This window comes from Procambarus clarkii, chromosome 57 (genome assembly GCF_040958095.1).
Source record: "Procambarus clarkii isolate CNS0578487 chromosome 57, FALCON_Pclarkii_2.0, whole genome shotgun sequence".
Lineage (NCBI taxonomy): Eukaryota > Metazoa > Arthropoda > Malacostraca > Decapoda > Cambaridae > Procambarus > Procambarus clarkii.
Genome location: NC_091206.1, coordinates 6434394 through 6453515, shown reverse-complemented (window position 1 = coordinate 6453515; position 19122 = coordinate 6434394). Strand labels below are relative to the sequence as shown.

The 19122-nt window shown below is 40.0% G+C and overlaps 1 protein-coding gene across 5 annotated transcripts in view; it reads right to left on the bottom strand.

The window, feature by feature from the left end:
• LOC123745057 (low-density lipoprotein receptor) overlaps positions 1-8364 on the bottom strand; it is a 28158-nt gene extending 19794 nt beyond the window's left edge. For all 5 annotated transcript variants that reach the window (XR_006771291.2, XR_006771292.2, XM_045725350.2 and 2 more), the window contains exon 1: positions 8247-8364. Coding sequence is in view for 3 of the 5 variants with exons in the window: in XM_045725350.2 (XP_045581306.2) it covers positions 8247-8319 (73 nt within the window). In the remaining 2 variants the exon portion in view is untranslated. The remainder of the gene's footprint in view (positions 1-8246) is intronic.
• Between the last annotated feature and the right edge of the window lie 10758 nt (positions 8365-19122).

Here is a 19122-nt window from a genome sequence, read left to right as displayed (position 1 = left end):
TTCCTCTGTCTAGTTGTCATTCCGTCATTGACTACTTGCCATGTTACTTTTTTCCTTTATACGACTTTTTTTTTTAAGCTTTGATAATTAAAGAATATAGTGTGGGAGAATGGGAGGGAAAGAGGGATGGGGATAAGATATCCAGGAAATTGAGGGTTCCGGTAGTACAGTTGGGTTCGTTCTCGATTCAGAATCATGAATTCCGAGTTCGTATTCCGGGTGAGACAGAAATGGTTGGGCACATTTTCTATCACCTAATGTCCCTTTTCACCTAGCAGTAAATAGGTACCCAGGAGTTAGTTGGGGGGCCTTAACATGTATAAATACACTATGGCTGCCTGTCCCCCGACATAATGAATTATTATATACGATGATAATGCAGATTGAGTGGGATTTTTAGTGGCGTCTCCTCTTTGGATTTGTGTTACCGTTGTGCAAGTATTGTGTGGGGTTAATTAGTACATCAGCATGGCTGACTGACGAATGCCGTCAGTGTTGGGCTGCTGCTGTTTCTTTGTGGGTTTTCCTTAGGTGTCCAACCACTTGGGCTGGACGGCTTTGCTTCATGCAGGTCGGTGTTCAATCCCCGACCGTCCAACAGGACCATTACTTTTCCCCGTCCCATCCCAAATCCGAAAGTCGTAATAGCTTGGCGCGTTTTCCCTGATAATTCCCTTCCCTTAGTATATTCAGATATAGGTGATAGACACGTTTGTCACCATTGTCATCTTTCCTACTACGAGAATGCTTACTTCTACGGACTATGTCGTTACATTAAGTTCTGCAAGATTCTTATTGCTTACGATTTAATCTGCGGTGATATATTACCATAAATCCTTTCTAAGTACAGTATATTAGCAGTTCCCGTGACGCAGTGGTAAGACCCGTGCTTCGCGAGCGATTTGGCCTGGGTTCGTAGCCTGGCCAGGGAGGATTGACTAGGCGCCAATCCTTAACTGATTAATTAACTAATTAATTGATTAAGTTAATCCTTAACGCCTCTGTTCACTCAGCAGTGAATGGGTAGCTGGTTGTTAAACGATTTGGCGGGTATAGTATTCCAGGGAAAATTAAGATTAAGTACCTGCCCGAAACGTTGTGCGTGCTTGTGGCTTTACAAGGATGTAAGAAATCTTGTATTCATAAATAAAATAAAATAAAAACATGTTTATAAACTAATCCTAGCCTTAGTATCTCAAATTTCCTATGATAACTCATACTATCTTGTAGGTTTGCACTGACCACAAGTTACTTATTTGCTTATCTCATGACCATGCATATTAACTGCGATACCGTAATAAGACTATTGTCTTTGTAATTTTATCACAACCTGTATACAAATTATAACTTATTAGTTCAACATGAAAAATTGCTTACCAGTAGTTAACAAAAAATATTTCGGTTCAGCTCAAGAATCTAGCTTATGCTGTAACCTTTCTGCCATCGCAAACTGGATGAATATGGGGTTCATATAAACTAAATTAAGCTCAACTAGGTCACAAAATGGGTAGGAAGCGCATAATAAACTAATTACGCCAATAACATAACGCACAATTATCACTGCACGGAAAGCCACTACTGTTCCTCGCACTTACCAGTGCTGTCTCCCACACTGCTGCCACCAAGTATCAAGTTTTTATTATTATTATTATTAACAAGCTTAAGTATACACAGCAATGTGCTGCTACCTTATTCTATATGAAAGATTACATTGTAGATAAAAAACTAGCTATAAGTTACCAGTATTATTCCCATCTCACACGATGGTTAGTCATACATGGAATCAGGGGAGAAAATACCAGCCTCAATACAAAAACAAATCAATTCTGACTAAAAATCAGGTGAGAGCATAAAATGTAAGGCTGATGTATTAGCCCCCACTAGCAAAATCTGGGTAAAGCATAAGAATATCTTCTAATGTTCCTGAGTGTATATACGAAGTAATTGCAGAGCTCAAAGTTCAACATGAAAAACACAAAAATACACAACAAAAAAGTACCTCATATTGAAATTGAAATTGAAATAAGTTTATTGAAGTAAAATACACACAAAGGGATGAGGTAGCTCAAGCTATTCTCACCCAGTTCAGTACAACGTGTTAATACATACATAGACACACATCACAAGCAATAAACGTTTTACCGAACATTCTGAGATAAAGATATACATTTCCTCCTTTACACAAGTAACCTCATACCATTTGATCCGAAGTACTTCTAACAGGGTAATAATCACAGATAGTGTTGGAGAGTATGTCCCAGCTCTTGTTCACATAGTTTACAATTGGAATGCTCACCATCGGGAGATCCGTTACCTGCCGCCACCCGACATAGATATCGATATCCCAGCCTATTCTGACAGTTACAATTCACACTGTCTAGGATGTTTTATGCTGCCCGTACATATAGTTCTCGGTGCTAAACATGCCATAGCTCTTTATACTCGTGCTTATTGGCCTTTGTGTGTCAGTAAGACGGAAGTATCAAGCTAGTCGTGTTTAAGCTCTGGCACTTATGTTTTTTATTTATTTTATGTCATATATATATATATATATATATATATATATATATATATATATATATATATATATATATATATATATATATATATATATATATAATTTGCTTTCGTCCCCGACTTAACCCCCCCCCCTCACCAACGTATGTACCTTCCAATTATGTAGATGGCTATTCACCCCAGAAGTGCGAGATATTTGTATAAGTTTACCCTGAGACACTCTGTGTGGCGTTCCCGTGTCCCATGTGACTAGTTCTTGCGCAAAGTGAGTATGGCTTTCTTACTCAATTGAGTGTTGCCACCAGCAGGGGGATAGTTTATCGTGCACCCCAGTACACCTCTTGTTAGCAGTAACTCAAGATTACATGGTCTTAATCACACCTTTAGTTTACTTAGACCCCATGAAGTGGGTGTTTGATATTAAATTTGATGTTTCAGTTTCTATGCACACGAGATATAAAATTTTAATGGCATTGTTAGTAATAAAACCCCCTGTTTGTTTTGTAAATGGCATGTATAATAGTGTAACGTATAGCAAATTTGAGTTGTCATTAAAATAATATTTTACACTTTATTTTAACATTGAAAATTACTTTGAATATTACAGAGTAATATAAGTTGAACCGTTTGCATGTAGAATTCGTGTGACAGAGTGGTCTTTGTATTTACAGTAATTCTTTTCATAGGTTTTCCTTAAACTATTAGAAGCAGAGTACTATACCGGTTCATGGAGGTACTGAGGTCCCGTAAAGCCATCAAAACTGTCGACAGTTCTTTCTTTATTATGCACCTCATACCCATCCCGTGAGCGGTGGTGTAAAGGGTTACAGAGGCACATATTTGGTTCAGGAACTGAACCCTCCTAGTTCATTTAGCTAAGCAAATAACAATCTTTTGACGCTAGTTACACAATTATTAATTAATATATATACTCGTACACATACTCATACATACATACATGTAAATACTGTCGACACAAGCAGAGATTGTTGACGGTGGGTCCCGTGGCGATGTGGCAGACAGTATGACATAATTGTGCGTTATGACTTACTGTCAACTGACAGTAAGACAGACATCTTAATGTGTGTCTAGACGACCACACATTGTCACACAGCACCAACACACAATGGACAGTGCAGGAGCAGCCATAATTGTGTCAAAAGAAGCACCAGCCACAGAAACGGGTTTTAGTGTTTTTTTTCGCAAGTGGCTATAGGAGTAGGTTCCTTCCTGAAAGCAGGGTTTTTTTTGGCCTTTCCTTTCCCACAGTTATTCCTAAGCCTTACCTTGGCAGTTTTCCATGGAACGCGACCCACCAATCGGTTTACAACCCTGTTTTCATTAATGGCTGGGTGAACAGTGAAAAGTTTAGGAATGGTGCCCAGACAACACTCCCTGCCCATGGTTTGGGTCTTTCGATAGTATAATAAGCCCCATATACTTTTCAGAATCCCTTGCTGGAATCTCTGCCTAATAATGCTTGTTTAAGATTTCGATAAAACTACTTCAGTGAGTTAAAAGAAACTACAGCATATTTTCCAGAACTGATTGTGAGGTTGTATTCAGCACTATATTCTTCATACATTTCTATATTTTTTTCCACATCTTTGGTTGGTGTCAATATAGATTATCAGTATATTAGAAAACCGCGATATATGCGACAGTCAGCTCTACTTGCCCTTAACACTTTGAAGAATGGATCAATATAGACAGCAAATAATAAAGTAAAACAGCACCTCGTTTGACCTAATTTTTAGCAAGAAAATTTCCGAAGACAACTCAATTTCACAATACTGTACAGTATAAGAAATTGCATAAGAAATATATAGGTAACTTGCGATTACAAGACATACTTTCCTGCTAAGCAATTCTCTAAACAGTGTGGTGTGTTCAACCTTATCAAATGCTTCGGAAGCATCAAGAAACAGGGAGAGAACAGAGCTTCCCTGTGAGTTGTAGTATTGAACAGTTTCCGCCACCAAGAAACTGCATAGCGTCTTGACCAGACTACACACTAGAAGGTGAAGGGACGACGACGTTTCGGTCCGTCCTGGACCATTCTCAATCGACTTGAGAATGGTCCAGGACGGACCGAAACGTCGTCGTCGTCCCTTCACCTTCTAGTGTGTGGTCTGGTCAACATACTTTAGCCACGTTATTGTGACTCATCGCCTGAAACTGCATAGCGTCGTAGAGTAATCGGCTTAGTATGTAAATTGAAAGTCAGAGGTGTCTAGTTCATCAGACAAAATGTCGATGAGTATATATATTGTTTTTTAAACATCATAAAGCAGTGAATGGCCGCCGGCCTCGGCGTCTGGCTTGAAGGTCTAACTACCCACAAATACATTTAACAACGCAGCCACAGTCATTATCATTAACGGAAGCACTTCTAAAAACGGCTACAATACGAAGCTTTTTTTTTTTGGTCTATGAACATACAGTATTTTATATTTGAAGCAATTGTAAAGAGATATTCTCCAAGTATCGTTCAGAAATCAAAGACATGGATAAAAAGGAAGCAATAAAAAGAGTCAAAACCTGATGTTATGTCCAACAATATACACATCTAATATATAATAGCTCGCCATGTTACATATTCACTAAAAGTCTAGTATAATAAATCAGTTTGAGGGTAAACCAGCTCTCGAAATTTTCACAATTATGAATGCTTCCTGGCCCTGTTGTTTCGTACAAAAAAAAGTAGGTTAAGTTTTGTGATGGCAATAAAAACAAATTTTTATTCCGTCGTCACCTGCCAGTTGAGTTTTCAGCGCACTCTCCAACTTTTTTATAGTGAACCCACTGGGTTTTTCTCCAGACTTGGAACACTCGCCAGCAACCTCACGGCGGGTTTTCCATCTTTTTCATCTTGTTTTTTACCCAGACTCAGCATGGAGTCCTTGGAAGCACTGACTATAAGTGAGCTCCTCGGGCGCTCTTGGACCCACTGTCTTGCTGCGATACTTCAATCATTTGTCAAAGTTTCCTGCATATTACATCACCACGTTTAAGTTCTTGGTAATATGGGAAACCTGTTTGATTATCATAATGGGAAATATAGCATGTAACACACCATATATATTCCTGCAATATTTAGTAAAACTGTAGCGTAATAAAATGTTACAATAGTAGACCTAATATACAATCTCTCCCACCACACCACTACTTCCCCCCCCCCAAAACACACACACACACACACACACACACACACACACACACACACACACACACACACACACACACACACACACACACACACACACACATCAACACGCCGCCAGACATCAATATTCCCAGATCCTTAACATGCCGTTTTCCTTCTATGAGGAGATCTGATTGTGCCTTGACCCTTGTATTTAGCTTATCATAATTTTTACAACACAGTACCTACGTATCTGGAATTTATCACTGTTAAACATCATGTTATTTTCTGTTGCCCAATCGAAGACTTTACTGACATCAGCTTGTAGTTTTCCAGTGTATTGTACAGAAGACACAAGGTACCAAAAAGAGATGAAAAACCTCCAAGAATCAGGCCGAAAGAAAAACCTACTGTTCAGGTTAAGTATGTACAGAGTCTATCCCCAGAAGCCCACATCAAACGAATATAATCAGCAGTGTATGCAAGGTTGGCCAACATAGGAACTGCCTTTAAAAATATGCAGTGCAGTGGTCAACACAGTTCATAACCGAAAGATTCAGAGTTCGATTCCCTTGCTGAACGGAAACGTTTGGCCACGTTTTCTTACACCTGTTGAAACAGCAGTAAATAAGCACACTCAAGTCAGTCAACTGTTGTGGGTTGCAATCTTGGCTTAGTGGAACCTCATTAAGACGAACAGGTTTCCTCTCCCTGACAATGGGAAACTGAAACCATAAATCACATGTCAGAGCACTCTTAAAATGGAGAGGGAAATGAGTTACGAAGGAAGATTGTAGGAATTAAAACCTCACGTCACTGGAACATAGAGTTAGGTTAGGGAAAACATGATTACCAAATGAATCATAGAGACATTAGAAAGAACTGCTTCAGTGTCAGAACAGTGAACACAGAAAGTACTAGGCAGTGAAGTGATGGTGGCAGTCTCCATCTAAGCTTTAAATCTAGATAACAAAAAAGAGCTCAATAAGACAGGTGCAACAATGAGCTGAAGCTCAACTTTTGCAAGACCAAACAAATAGTACAACTAGGCGAGGAAAACCACCAATAAGCCAAATAAAGATAACTTTAATTTAACGGCATTCATTATTTCGATATTTTTTCTAATAAATGTACTTGGAACATAAATTTAATGTAATGAAGTTATGTGCTGTCCAAAAGCCTGGTTCTGTAGAGAGTAAGTCATTTAACCTCAAGGACATACCAATTACTGACTCTCCTATCATTGTTTACTTCTCCTCCTCCTCCCTCTCCCTCTCTCTCTCCCTCTCTTTCTCTCCCTCCCTCTCTCTCTCTCCCTCTCCCTCTCTCTCTCTCTCTCTCTCTCTCTCTCTCTCTCTCTCTCTCTCTCTCTCTCTCTCTCTCTCTCTCTCTCTCTCTCTCTCTCTCTCTCTCTCGTTCGTATTTATTATCACGATAAACCTCTCTCTTCAGCGTAAGAAAGAATGGTGTTGTTATTATAGATTCAGCTACTGGGAACAAAAAGTTGCAAGTAGCACAGGCTATGGTGAGCCTGTAGTAGACTTACCTGGCACACGAGCGGGGCTGTAACTTGGAGTGAATAATATTGTAGTATCTTAAATATTACCATTTCCTCTTCACTAGAGCATAGTTGATGTAGCTACTGAACACATCCGAGCTCTGATTCAACACCCCCACCAGCAACACCCCACCAACAACATCCCCAAAAACAGCCCCCCCCCAACAACACCCTCCCAAAACAGCCCCCCGAACAACACCCCCAAAAACAGCCCGCCCCCCCCAACAACACCCCTAAAAACAGCCCCCCCCCCACCAACAACACGTGTGTAAAGTGCTGTCAATTAGAAATCAATGATACCGTAGGCACCATGCACAGAACTCAGCAGGAGCGATGTTTTCTCGCTAACATATTTTTCATTCCCTTTTGAGCGAGAATTTGTAACAGCCTAAAATAGTGCCTAATTAAGCAGTACATTTTAATTTGGGTAACCTCATTGATGATATTTGTCCGTAAAAGGTTTAACATAGCTCTAACAATCTGCTGAAGGTCTGCTAAATATTTGGCAATGTAAAACCAAAAAATGGAGTATCAAAAACATTTTCTGTATCAATGCGTTTAGTTTATTTATTACACACACGCAATATACTTTTCCTGTGAGTCGGTGGTAGTGGAAATGGACATATTGGGCTCAGGAGCTGAAGCCCAAAATTCGTTTAGCTAAGCAATTTAGTGACCAACTAGTTATACAGTTAAGCAGATACATCAACTGTCTAACCATTTTGTATATAACATCATCTTGACTCCATGAATATGTTACATCAACAGTCTAATGACAGTTAAGGTACACTATAGTGTATATTATTTTTTCTGTGCTTCAACAAATTTTCTGCAGTCGTTTTAAAAAAGTGTATAACGCAAGGTTTCGGACACGGGACATGTGGACGTGCAAGCCCTTAGTCGCAGAATGGCGGTACAGATTTCAAAAAATATATCTTAAATCAAGATTGCAATAACCAACATATTGGGCGCACGACAGATCTGTAGCAGCTTTTTCCGATGTTACTCGCAAACTTATTTTCTTACCTGTAGATAGCACAGGAACCAGTAGAAATAATAACCCAACTAGGAGGCCCTCGGTCCGCCTCATGGTCTTCATCGTGCTGGGTGAACGTCCTCCCTCTCACGCTGCTGAATTACCACTGAGGCTTGGGAGATGCTGGGAGCTGGGGCCAGCCGGCACGCTGATGCCAGTTACTCTAATAAACCGCTAATTACTACAGTCCACTGACACGGGATTAATACTTGTTTCATCTGACATGGACAACACACGCATAAAATAATTGCGTGTAAATTAAGTAATATTAATGACCAATGAGAAATAATCGCGATACTATTCCTCGGAAATTGCTTTACCCGAAACGGTGTGCGGATTAGTGGCTTTAGGCATTGTATGAAATACTGTAGCTCTTTCTAGAAATCCAACATTATGTTTGAAATTTATCTTGTGTGTATGTACTTTCACCTGAATAAACATTTGATCTGATTTGATTTGAAATTATTGCTGAGCGGGCCAAAAATAAAAACGTGGGTGGTTGGCATGTATATGCGTGGTTGGGTGACATAGTTATTCAAGTTCAAGTTCAAGTATGTTTATTGAGACAAGAAAAAAATACATCTCAAAGGGATAGAGTAGCTTAGGCTATTTCTACCCCCCTCTACTTCAAGTCCCTCAAGGGGCGCACAAATTCAGTGAGTACAGATACACAAATCACAATACAACATTTAACATTGCATATTAATATAGTAAGTGTTACAATCATTGGGGTAAAATTCTTGTAGTTCCTAAGTATTCTGTCTATCATATCATTATCACACATCCAAACAATTTGAAGTGGTACACTACTTATTTCCTTATTTCTATGGTTATCCATAATTTGACACTTTAATACATAATGGTCTTCCAAGTTCAAGTAGGTTTATTGAGACAAGTTAAAAAAAAAAAAAAAAAAAAAAAAAAATCAAAGATTAGCTTAGGCTATTTCTACCCCTTCCCATACTTCAAGTCCCTCAAGGGGCGCACAAATTCAGTGAGTACAAATACAAGCATCCCATGTAACATATCAGGTTAATATAGTACTATCTAAGAGTATAATAGTGTACATCCACCGCACTAGATTTTAACCCATTAACGCTCCAAGATAATATTCTCACTCTACTTTCATCCATGATTTAATAAAACTACCTTTGCCCTGTCTGTCACATTCCATGAGATACGAGATTTTCTCAGACAGACTCTCCCAACACTGTAACATTTCTGCTTTCTCCTCATTTGCACAACAGCTACTAGCATCAAAGGTGATCTTATTCATATCTAATTTCTTTCTTATTTCTCTATACCGTTTTACTTTAACCTTTGTTTCGACATTTGTCACTACAGAAGGTTGAACGCTAACACTACTAGAAAGTTCATTTTCCTGACTATCCTCTATCATCAATACGTCATGTTCTTCCTTACTTTCTTCAACGCACATTTCACGTCCTGTTTCACTTTCCACTTCACGTCCTATTTCACTTTCCATTTCACGTCCTGTTTGACTTTCCATTTCACGTCCTGTTTCACTTTCCATTTCACGTCCTGTTTCACTTTCCATTTCACGTCCTGTTTGGCTTTCCATTTCACGTCCTGTTTCACTTTCCATTTCACGTCCTGTTTCACTTTCCATTTCACGTCCTGTTTCACTTTCCACTTCACGTCCTGTTTCACTTTCCATTTCACGTCCTATTTCACTTTCCATTTCACGTCCTGTTTGGCTTTCCATTTCACGTCCTGTTTCACTTTCCATTTCACGTCCTGTTTCACTTTCCATTTCACGTCCTGTTTCACTTTCCACTTCACGTCCTGTTTCACCACCATCTTCACCCCGTCTACCCCCCATAGTTAATTTTTCTAATGCCTCAATCCTCTTTTCTAGTTTTTTTAGATATTCCAATATTTGAGTACCAACCTCAGAGTTCACTATATTGACCTGAACCTTGTTTCCACAAGGTTTAATTTTTTCAGCTGCATTTCCTACTTTCCCTAGGCTCGCCTTAATTGTCTCTGTTCCTTTCTCCCACACATTGTTCATAGGCGGTCATTGGCTTCCAACTGTTTCCTCCATGTTCCTGCTGCACAATCTTTCCTTCCTTCGAGGATACATCTATCCTGCTTGTAGCACCCGTCCTCGAGTCTCTCAGATGAGGCTTCATGCGACATAGATAGGAACCAGCATTGTGGCTTCCTCGACAATTGCAACAAGATGGGACGATTTTTTCACCGTTTTTAATCTTGACTCTACACTCTCGAGAGTCGTGTTTCTTACCACAGTACCGACACCTGGAGTCAAACTGGCATTTCCAAGCCATATGTCCCCAACGAGAACACTTCATGCATAATATGGGCTCCTCAATGTATTTTACAACTTTCCTGTAGCCTAGTCCTTGCACAAAAATTCTTTCTGGAGTCTCACCCTTTACCAAGGCAACAACCTGGCTTTGTTTTTCACCACGAACACTGTTCCTCTTTGCCCAAACAACACTATCATTGTTGAGCAATAGATAATCAGGATCCAAATAAGTTGGATACTTAAACACTATGACCTTGGTGTACATCATACCTTTTTCCGGAGTAACCATCACAATATTCTCAAACCCATCCTTCGTTAGGTGTTCCACGGCCTCCTCTGTCCCAACTGTTATATAGGGCCGGTGAAGACCCTCCTTGAATAGTGGTTCATATTCAAAAAACTCCTTAGCCAAACGAACCGTCCACTCCAGCTTTTGATGGAAATTCAGTTGACATGCTGTAGGGAACAACAGCCTCTTCCTTCCATTAGTCTGCATCTCCCGCGTCCTGCTGAGCATGTCTTCATTTTTTGGTCTCTTTGTTATTTCCTCCTCACTGTCTTCGTCTCGCTGTCTTTGAATATTTCTCCGTTTATATCTGTTTACTACTGCTTGATACGGCCTAGTATCATCCTGTCTGCCATCCCCACTGTCACACTCTCCAGGCCCAGTACAGGATCTTCCATCACCTAGGCAGACCGCCTCAGCCATTTCCTCGATACACAAAGGCACTGTATCACTGCAACAGTCGAGAACAAATTCACAACATCTAGCTGCAGCAGCCACGTGCAAACACGAAGATGCGGAGCAACACGTCCTCCTCGCATCATGCAGCAGACCGCACTGCTGGACATAGTTATTACCACATGCTTGGCGGAGGATGTTCATGCTTGCTGTACTTCCTTATACCCTGGTATTGCATTCAACCACGACAAGTCCAGTGCATTACCTGGACTGAAGTCACTTTTTTCAGAAATTTTTTCAGAAAACATTTTTTCATTTTTAAAAAAAAAAATTTAATTTTTGTCATTTTTTCAGAAAAATATAATCATATGAAAGATGATTAGTGATCATACCATACATTCCTCCTTCCTTTTAATTGCCCTGATGGTACAGTGGCAGTGCTCACGCTCGTTACAAAAGCAGCTCCTACAATCTAAATACAGTATACAACTACTGTATACTTATTTCCTACAATCTAAATACAGTATACAACTATACTTATTTCCTACAATCTAAATACAGTATACAACTATACTTATTTCCTACAATCTAAATACAGTCCACCACTTACTTATTTTCTTAAATTAAATTATAGTTCATAAAATCACCCAAATCATCTGATGTATTTGTCAACATATTTATTTCTGTATAAACACTAATTAACCAGAGGAATTTGTTGTGCCAAGTAACAGTGTATGGCTAATTGTAAGATCCGTTCAATAATAATTTGTCTATTTACGATTGAATTACATATAATTATTTAATAATTATAAGAATTAACCCTTCAATTTCACATAATTAGTTCATCTACTCGTATCATTAACCTGTCACTGGGTGAGGGAGGTGGTGGTGAAGGTGGAAGCGAGAGGGACGAGTGAGGGAGGGAGGGATGAGTGAGGGAGGGAGAGAGGGATGAGTGAGGGAGGGAGAGAGGGATGAGTGAGGGAGAGAGCCCACAGCTTGTGCAGAGTTCACCAGCCATTTCTTGTGTTTTTTTCCAATAGATCTTAATTTGCAGACGTATCTATACTTGGAAAAAAACAAATGCACATAAGCAGGCCTAAAATAAAATGCATGTAAAGCGTATCTTGTGGCACAATCATCACAGATGATTCACAACCCGTAGGTCCCTGGTTCGATCCCAGTCCTGTACAAGACGATTGGGCACGCTTTCTTACACCTTATGCCTTTGTTTTCGTAACAGTAGTGAGGTACCTAGGAGTTAGGCACCTGTTGTGGTTTGCATTCCAGGGAAGGTCATTTACTTGCCTACGGGTTCCTCAGAAACCTAACAGGCTTACTGTCTCCAATAATGGGAATTGAAATTGAAATAAGTTTATTGAGATAAAATACACACAAAGGGATGAGGTAGCTCAAGCTATTCTCACCCCGTTCAGTACATCGTGTTAATACATACATATAAACACATCACAAACAATAAACATATTACCAAACATTCTGAGAGATAAACATCTACATTTCCTATCAACTGTAAGTCACCTCACCGCATAACTTTCTCTCCCATGTGATGCGGGAGTTGCTAGATTGGTCAATTAAGATGTCTGCAGCCTTCTTATGTAATTAACTAGCCTTTACCAAGGTTTACCAAGCTATTATTATCCTAAACTTGTATTCTTTGCAGCCCTTGTGCAGCGGTGTTGCTGGCATATGCACGTATATCACTATTTGTTCCCGGCATCCTTCAGTAGGAGTAAAAGATGCGAAACACTTATCTTATAACCGTTGATATTTTTATCTTAAGAATCCCTCCGTTATCTGGGACTCTCATCGTAAGAGCAAACGCCAACTTCAGAGTCCCGACATCATGCCACCCATGATTATTATTAGTGTGAGGTTATATCTAACATATGACTAATAATTTTCCTTGCATATTTTGAGGTAAATAATAAGATGCACGTGAATGACACAGAATCCAACAGAGATACGACTTAGCAGTACCTTATCTTAATGGCCTTGAGCCCTGAGCCTGTAATCTTGATGGGTGTGAGAAACAAAAATTTTACCAAGGCAGATAGAGCTATATAGTCAAGCAGTGAACACCTGTAGCATTGTTACCTTTGTCAGTTGTTTACCATATGGACTTCTCTTGGTTAGTAATGCCGACACGTGGAACTTCTCCTGATCAGTACTGCTGGATCTCCAATCTGAAGAACAACCGCAGACCTCACAAGCTGCAGCCCACGTCTCTACCTACTAAGCCACCACCACCCACAGTAAGGAAGAATTCCAGAGACACCTATCTGGAATTAGTACCAACAACATGTCCAACTGGAACTTTAGGCCTGCTATTGGGTGCCATTTTGGCATGAAGGTGTTAGATTAAGTACACATCCTAGTCCCACAAATTGCTAACTGCTACTTCTTCACGAGGTCAGATGTAACACAAGCAAGGAGCAACGGTTTCAAGCTCAACAAGCCGCAATGTAGAACAGAAAACAGGAGATTCTTTTTCAATCATAGGGTTATAACCCCTTGGAACTGCCTACCCGCAGAAACCGTAAATGCCAAAACACTGCTGAATTATAAAATCCAGCGCGATAAAATCATCAGGACAAATAGGAGGACGTTTGACAAGCCACCGGCTTGCTGTTCTCAGGTAAATTCAATTAAGTATCACGAATAATAACATTTTAATCACATGGACCATCGGAGCCCTACCGTAGGCTACACAAACAGCCCACGCCCTACCTACTGAACCTCCATCACCCACGTTAAGAAAGGATATCAGAGACACCTATCTGCTGTCCAACTGGAATTTTAGGCGTTCCCTGATAAAGTGGGACCCTGGGGAACAAAGGGAGACAGAATTGAGAACTTTAATACTGCAGTAACTTATGAAGAATCACATTCAGAATCTCGTGAGATGAGTAAATATGATATTTACAGCAATGCAAACTACTTACCTATATCTCCAGTCATTTGTAGCTATCACTATTATAAAATAGATGAATCGTGCATACACCAAAATGTTACAAATACATTTGTAACTTCTTGTAAATAAATTAAAGATGTTGAAGAGATCAATGGGGAGAGAAAAAGAGAGAGAGAAAGAAAGAAAGAAAGAGAGAGAAAGAAAGAGAGAAAGAAAGAAAGAAAGAAAGGAAGAAAGAAAGAAAGAGAGAGAGAGAGAGAGAGAGAGAGAGAGAGAGAGAGAGAGAGAGAGAGAGAGAGAGAGAGAGAGAGAGAGAGAGAGAGAGAGAGAGAGAGAGAGAGAAAAAAAAAAAGGGATTAAAATTGAGGGAGGAAGTATGGAGGAGGAAGGAGGATATTTCACGCGGAAAACCAGCCTGTCCTCAATCTCGTGTACTAGATGGAGGGCGGTGCAAGATAAACATATCAATTGTGATACTAGCTCTCCACACATAACTCTAAAGGTCCCGGTGGTACAGTCGGGTTCGTTCTTACCACACAATCAGGAATTCTGTGTTCGAATCCCGGGCAGGACAATAATAGCTGGGTATATTTAATTCCTTTCACCTAATACCTCTGTTCACCTTGCAGACAGTAGGTATTCCGAGTTAGCTTGTTGTGGGGTTGCATCCTGGGCGGAGTCAGAAATTCAGCCTTTGAGAGGACCCTCGATAAAGCCTAACGTGTATTCATACACGTTAGGTGCCTTCTTTTGATAATTACCCACAGGATGAGTATGGGGTGCATAATAAATTAACTAAACTAACTAAAAAACTCACCCTCGTGCTATTCAGCATAACAATTCGTTGTTGATCTAAACCCACTGTGATATTAGTAATATTAATACACAACAAACAGACGCGGCAAGTGAGGTTTTACAAGTCAGTCAGCTGAGATCCAGGGAGGAACGTGAAGAGCCTATCTCCCGACCCAATCAGTCTCTCTGGACAGATGGATGATTGGGTGAAGGGGGCATGATTAACATTTTGGCCAGAGAGAGAGAGGGGGGGTCCCAAAGGGGGGACCTTTGACAAGCCGCCGGCTTCCTGTTCTCAGGTAAATTCAGTTAAATATCGCGAACAATAACATAATTATGTTATAATAATGACATAATATCAGACTAAGACGTGAATGACCTAACACCTTCATGCTAAAATGGCACCCAAGAAAAGGCCTAAAGATTCAATTGGACGTATTGTCGGTACTAATTCCTGATGGGTGTCTCTGGACTTCTTCCTTATTGTGAGTGATGTTGGCTCAATAGGTAGTTAGGTAGAAGGTTGTGCTGCTGCTTGTGTTGTCCTTCAGATTGGAGATACAGCAATACTGATCAAGAGAAATTCCATCTCTCTCTCTCTGGCCAAAATGTTAATCGTCCACCTTCACCCAATCATCCATCTGTCCATAGAAACTGATTGGGTAGGGAGATAGACTGAATAATAAAATGGTCAAAGATTTCGGCCATTTCGATCCGGGCCTAGGGCATTTTCAGCGAAAAATTTGGCCTGAAAATTTGAATCAAGAACTTCCATACACTGTATGGTGCTAAGCTATTTATTTATTTCGTGTGGGCTGGAAAAGAGAGTAGTGTGTGGTGGTGTTGGTTTTGAATGGAGGAAATCCGACGTGATAACACCTCACACAGGAAATCTTCCTGGCGATTTTTCCTAGATATAGTGTGCATTCATGGTAATATAATGCCAATCAGACATTACGTTAAGGATATTTTTCCAGGGACACGTACATGTAAAATACACTCATAATGAATAAAGAGGCTGCTGATATTTCTCGTAGTAGCAGTGTGATTACTCCACAGCAAGAGGCTTGGGGGAAGGTTAGGCTGTTGTATGACAGCACGTACGGTCGTCATGGGTCTCGCGTCAATCATATACAAAACCCTGAAGGAAATTATTGTATAGAACTCTCGTATATAATTTTATGTGATCAGTGCTGAATAATTAATATGATAGTTTATTGCCTAATTAAGATTCAAGTAATAAGAGTCCAAGTTTCTGACTAAACCATCGGCCAAAATCCAAGACAAATTCGTTTTGTTAAAAATTACATTTGTAAGTCTCCTGAAACGAAAACAGACATCGGCTGTGCATCCCGCCTGAGATAAGCGTTTTTGCAATGAGGAAACACATAATGTGAGTTAACTTTCTGCTGTTATTATTTGTTGCCTTTTCCATTTATTCATAAATCCTCTTATGGCTTCAACACATTAAATATGTCTGTTTTGTACCCTTGACATATACATGCTATTTTTTACATATTGCAAAGCAAACCTTTGCACTCTGCAATGCATAACCAGTGGAGAAGAAGAAAATCTTGATATAGGAGGTCTCTTTTTGTAAGGCCTCGGTATCATTGTCACTGCCTACTTTACCATAGATCTTAGTGTCATCAGCAAATTTGATGATGTGGTTTGTAATATTCTCATCTGTATCCTTGATGTATATGGCAAAAAGTGTTGAATCGAAAATGTTTGTGTTTGCGGCATCCCTCTCATCGAGGAATGAGCCTGGCCAACGGTTCGTAAGTGCTTGCGTAACTGCTTCGTGAATCTGGCCCCTGGCCCCCAGTAGGCCAACCAGAGCTCGTGCATCTGATTTAACCCAATAATAGGAAGTCATTACTGGGTCGAGATCAGGAAACCACCGGGGCTTTACAACATAGGTGTTTCGTTATATTGAATGCTAGTTTTTCCCTGATGCATCCAGACCTTATGTAAAGGCATGCATTCTGACCATGTTTTTCGTATGAAATTTACTTTTAGGCCGGATTTACTCACCCGATTTGACGAACTCTAGTTCGCTGTAGCGGGGGATGTGCGGATTTGCTTTGGATAGGGGGGCAGAATACACTGACTGGTGGAAAAGTTGTCCCATCATATCATAGGTTAAAAAATAAATAATCCCTTTGTGAAATCAGCCCAGAGCATAGCCAATATAAGACTGTCAGGCTAGACATGCTGTCATGCTTGACATGGCTGGAAGTCTAGACAGATAGTCAGGCTAGACAGGCTGTCAAGCAAGACATACTGCCAGGCTTGATATACTGCTAGGATTGACATACTATCAGGCTAGACATACTGCAAGGCTAGATATTGTCAGGCTAGACCAACTGGGTGTACTAGACAAAATAGTCTAGATAGATGGTCAGGCTATATAAACTGGGTCTAGACAGAATGTCAGGCTAGACAGATTGCCAGGCTAGACAGATTGCCAGGCTAGACAGAATGTCAGGTTAAACAGATTGGATAAACTGTCAGGCTAAACATAATACAAGGCTTGACCGGCTCTCAGACTAGACATGCTGTCAGGCCTGACATGTAATCAGGCTAGACAATCTGTCAGATTGTAATATACAGGCTAGACAATCTGTCAGATTGTAATATACAGGCTGGACAGAGTCTGCCACAGACTGCCAGGCTAGACAGAGAACACTGGTCAGTCAGACATGATCACCCGTCTTCTTCCTGTTCATGCCCGCTCATCTTTCCTTCTCCAGCTCACCCCTACTAGCCATAGTATGACGTAACATCATACGTCTTAAATTGTGTCAAAACCCATTGTATTTTCTTGTAAATATTTAAGTGAATACATAATCAGATACTTTACAAATATTATTTTCTGTTATTTACAATTAGTAACTAGCCCTGGAGGGCAATTTTTGGCCTCCAGGTCGAAATAAAAAAATGTGTGATTAAGCAACCTCCTGCGCCACCTCCGACCTTGGCCCTTCCCAAAACTAACAACCCCCCTCGACCCGTCCCCCAGCTAGGGTTAACGTGTGCTAGTCCTGTTCATCTCTTGGCTCACTGTGGACCTGTAAGGCTCGTTAATCCCTACAGTAATACGCCCACACACACTGACACCAATATGCAGGCATGCACATGACACTATCCACTCCAGACACTCACCCACATACACTACTTACTTACCCACTACTGACACCCATGTCATACAATCCTCCCTGCCTTTATCCCGACCTCACTGCCTCCCTATCCCTCTCATTGCCTCTTACATTTAATATATTCCCTTCACTGCTTCTATCTTCACCTCATTCCCGCTATCCATCCCTCACCTAGGTGGGTATCGAGAGTGGCGGGGATGGCAATATTTGTTTAGATTGTAGCACCCTTCGTGACCTAGTCACAAAGGTGGTGTTTATAATTACAAATGGTAACAAGAGGATTCAATGAAAATACTGTATACAGTATGCTTTTTCTAAGGTGTATAAAGATTCATTGCTGTACAGTTTGAATAGTAGTATATAACAATTATTTATTCTTGTTATATATTACTAAAAAATGCATTAATAAATGCCTCCTGAAGGCATCACCTGTTGCAACGAATCCCTCACTTCAACGAATCGGGGTTGGTCCCAAATAGTTCACTGAATCGAAGTTGCATTGCTATGGTAGCTAATTTATGGAACAAATTATCAGGTAACACAATAAATGTAGGTTTATTTGATTCTTCAGGCATAGGTTAGACATTTGTATGAATGAAGTTGGTGGATAGAAATACAAGGTGCCTCGTTTAAGTCAATAAGCCTGTTGCACTTTCCTTTATTCTTATGATCTTGCATAGGCTATTCAGAGAATTTGCTGATCATGTTATCAACATTAATCAACTATGATACTGGCATAATTAACCTGGGGTGGATTCTTTTTTATTGGTAATGATTAAATGAGTTTTAGAATATAAATATTTTTTTTAATACAGTGAACCTTTTGAACAAACTTTGTTACATTTAGTCATGTAATACTGGTGGTACATTATGGTCCTAATGTATATTTTTTTCTTACAACCGTCTTGTACACAAATATTGGTCACAATTAAGTATTGAGCAAAATAACACAATGACTTCAATACAGTATTATATTGGATAACTGAAAGGTAAAATGAAAAAT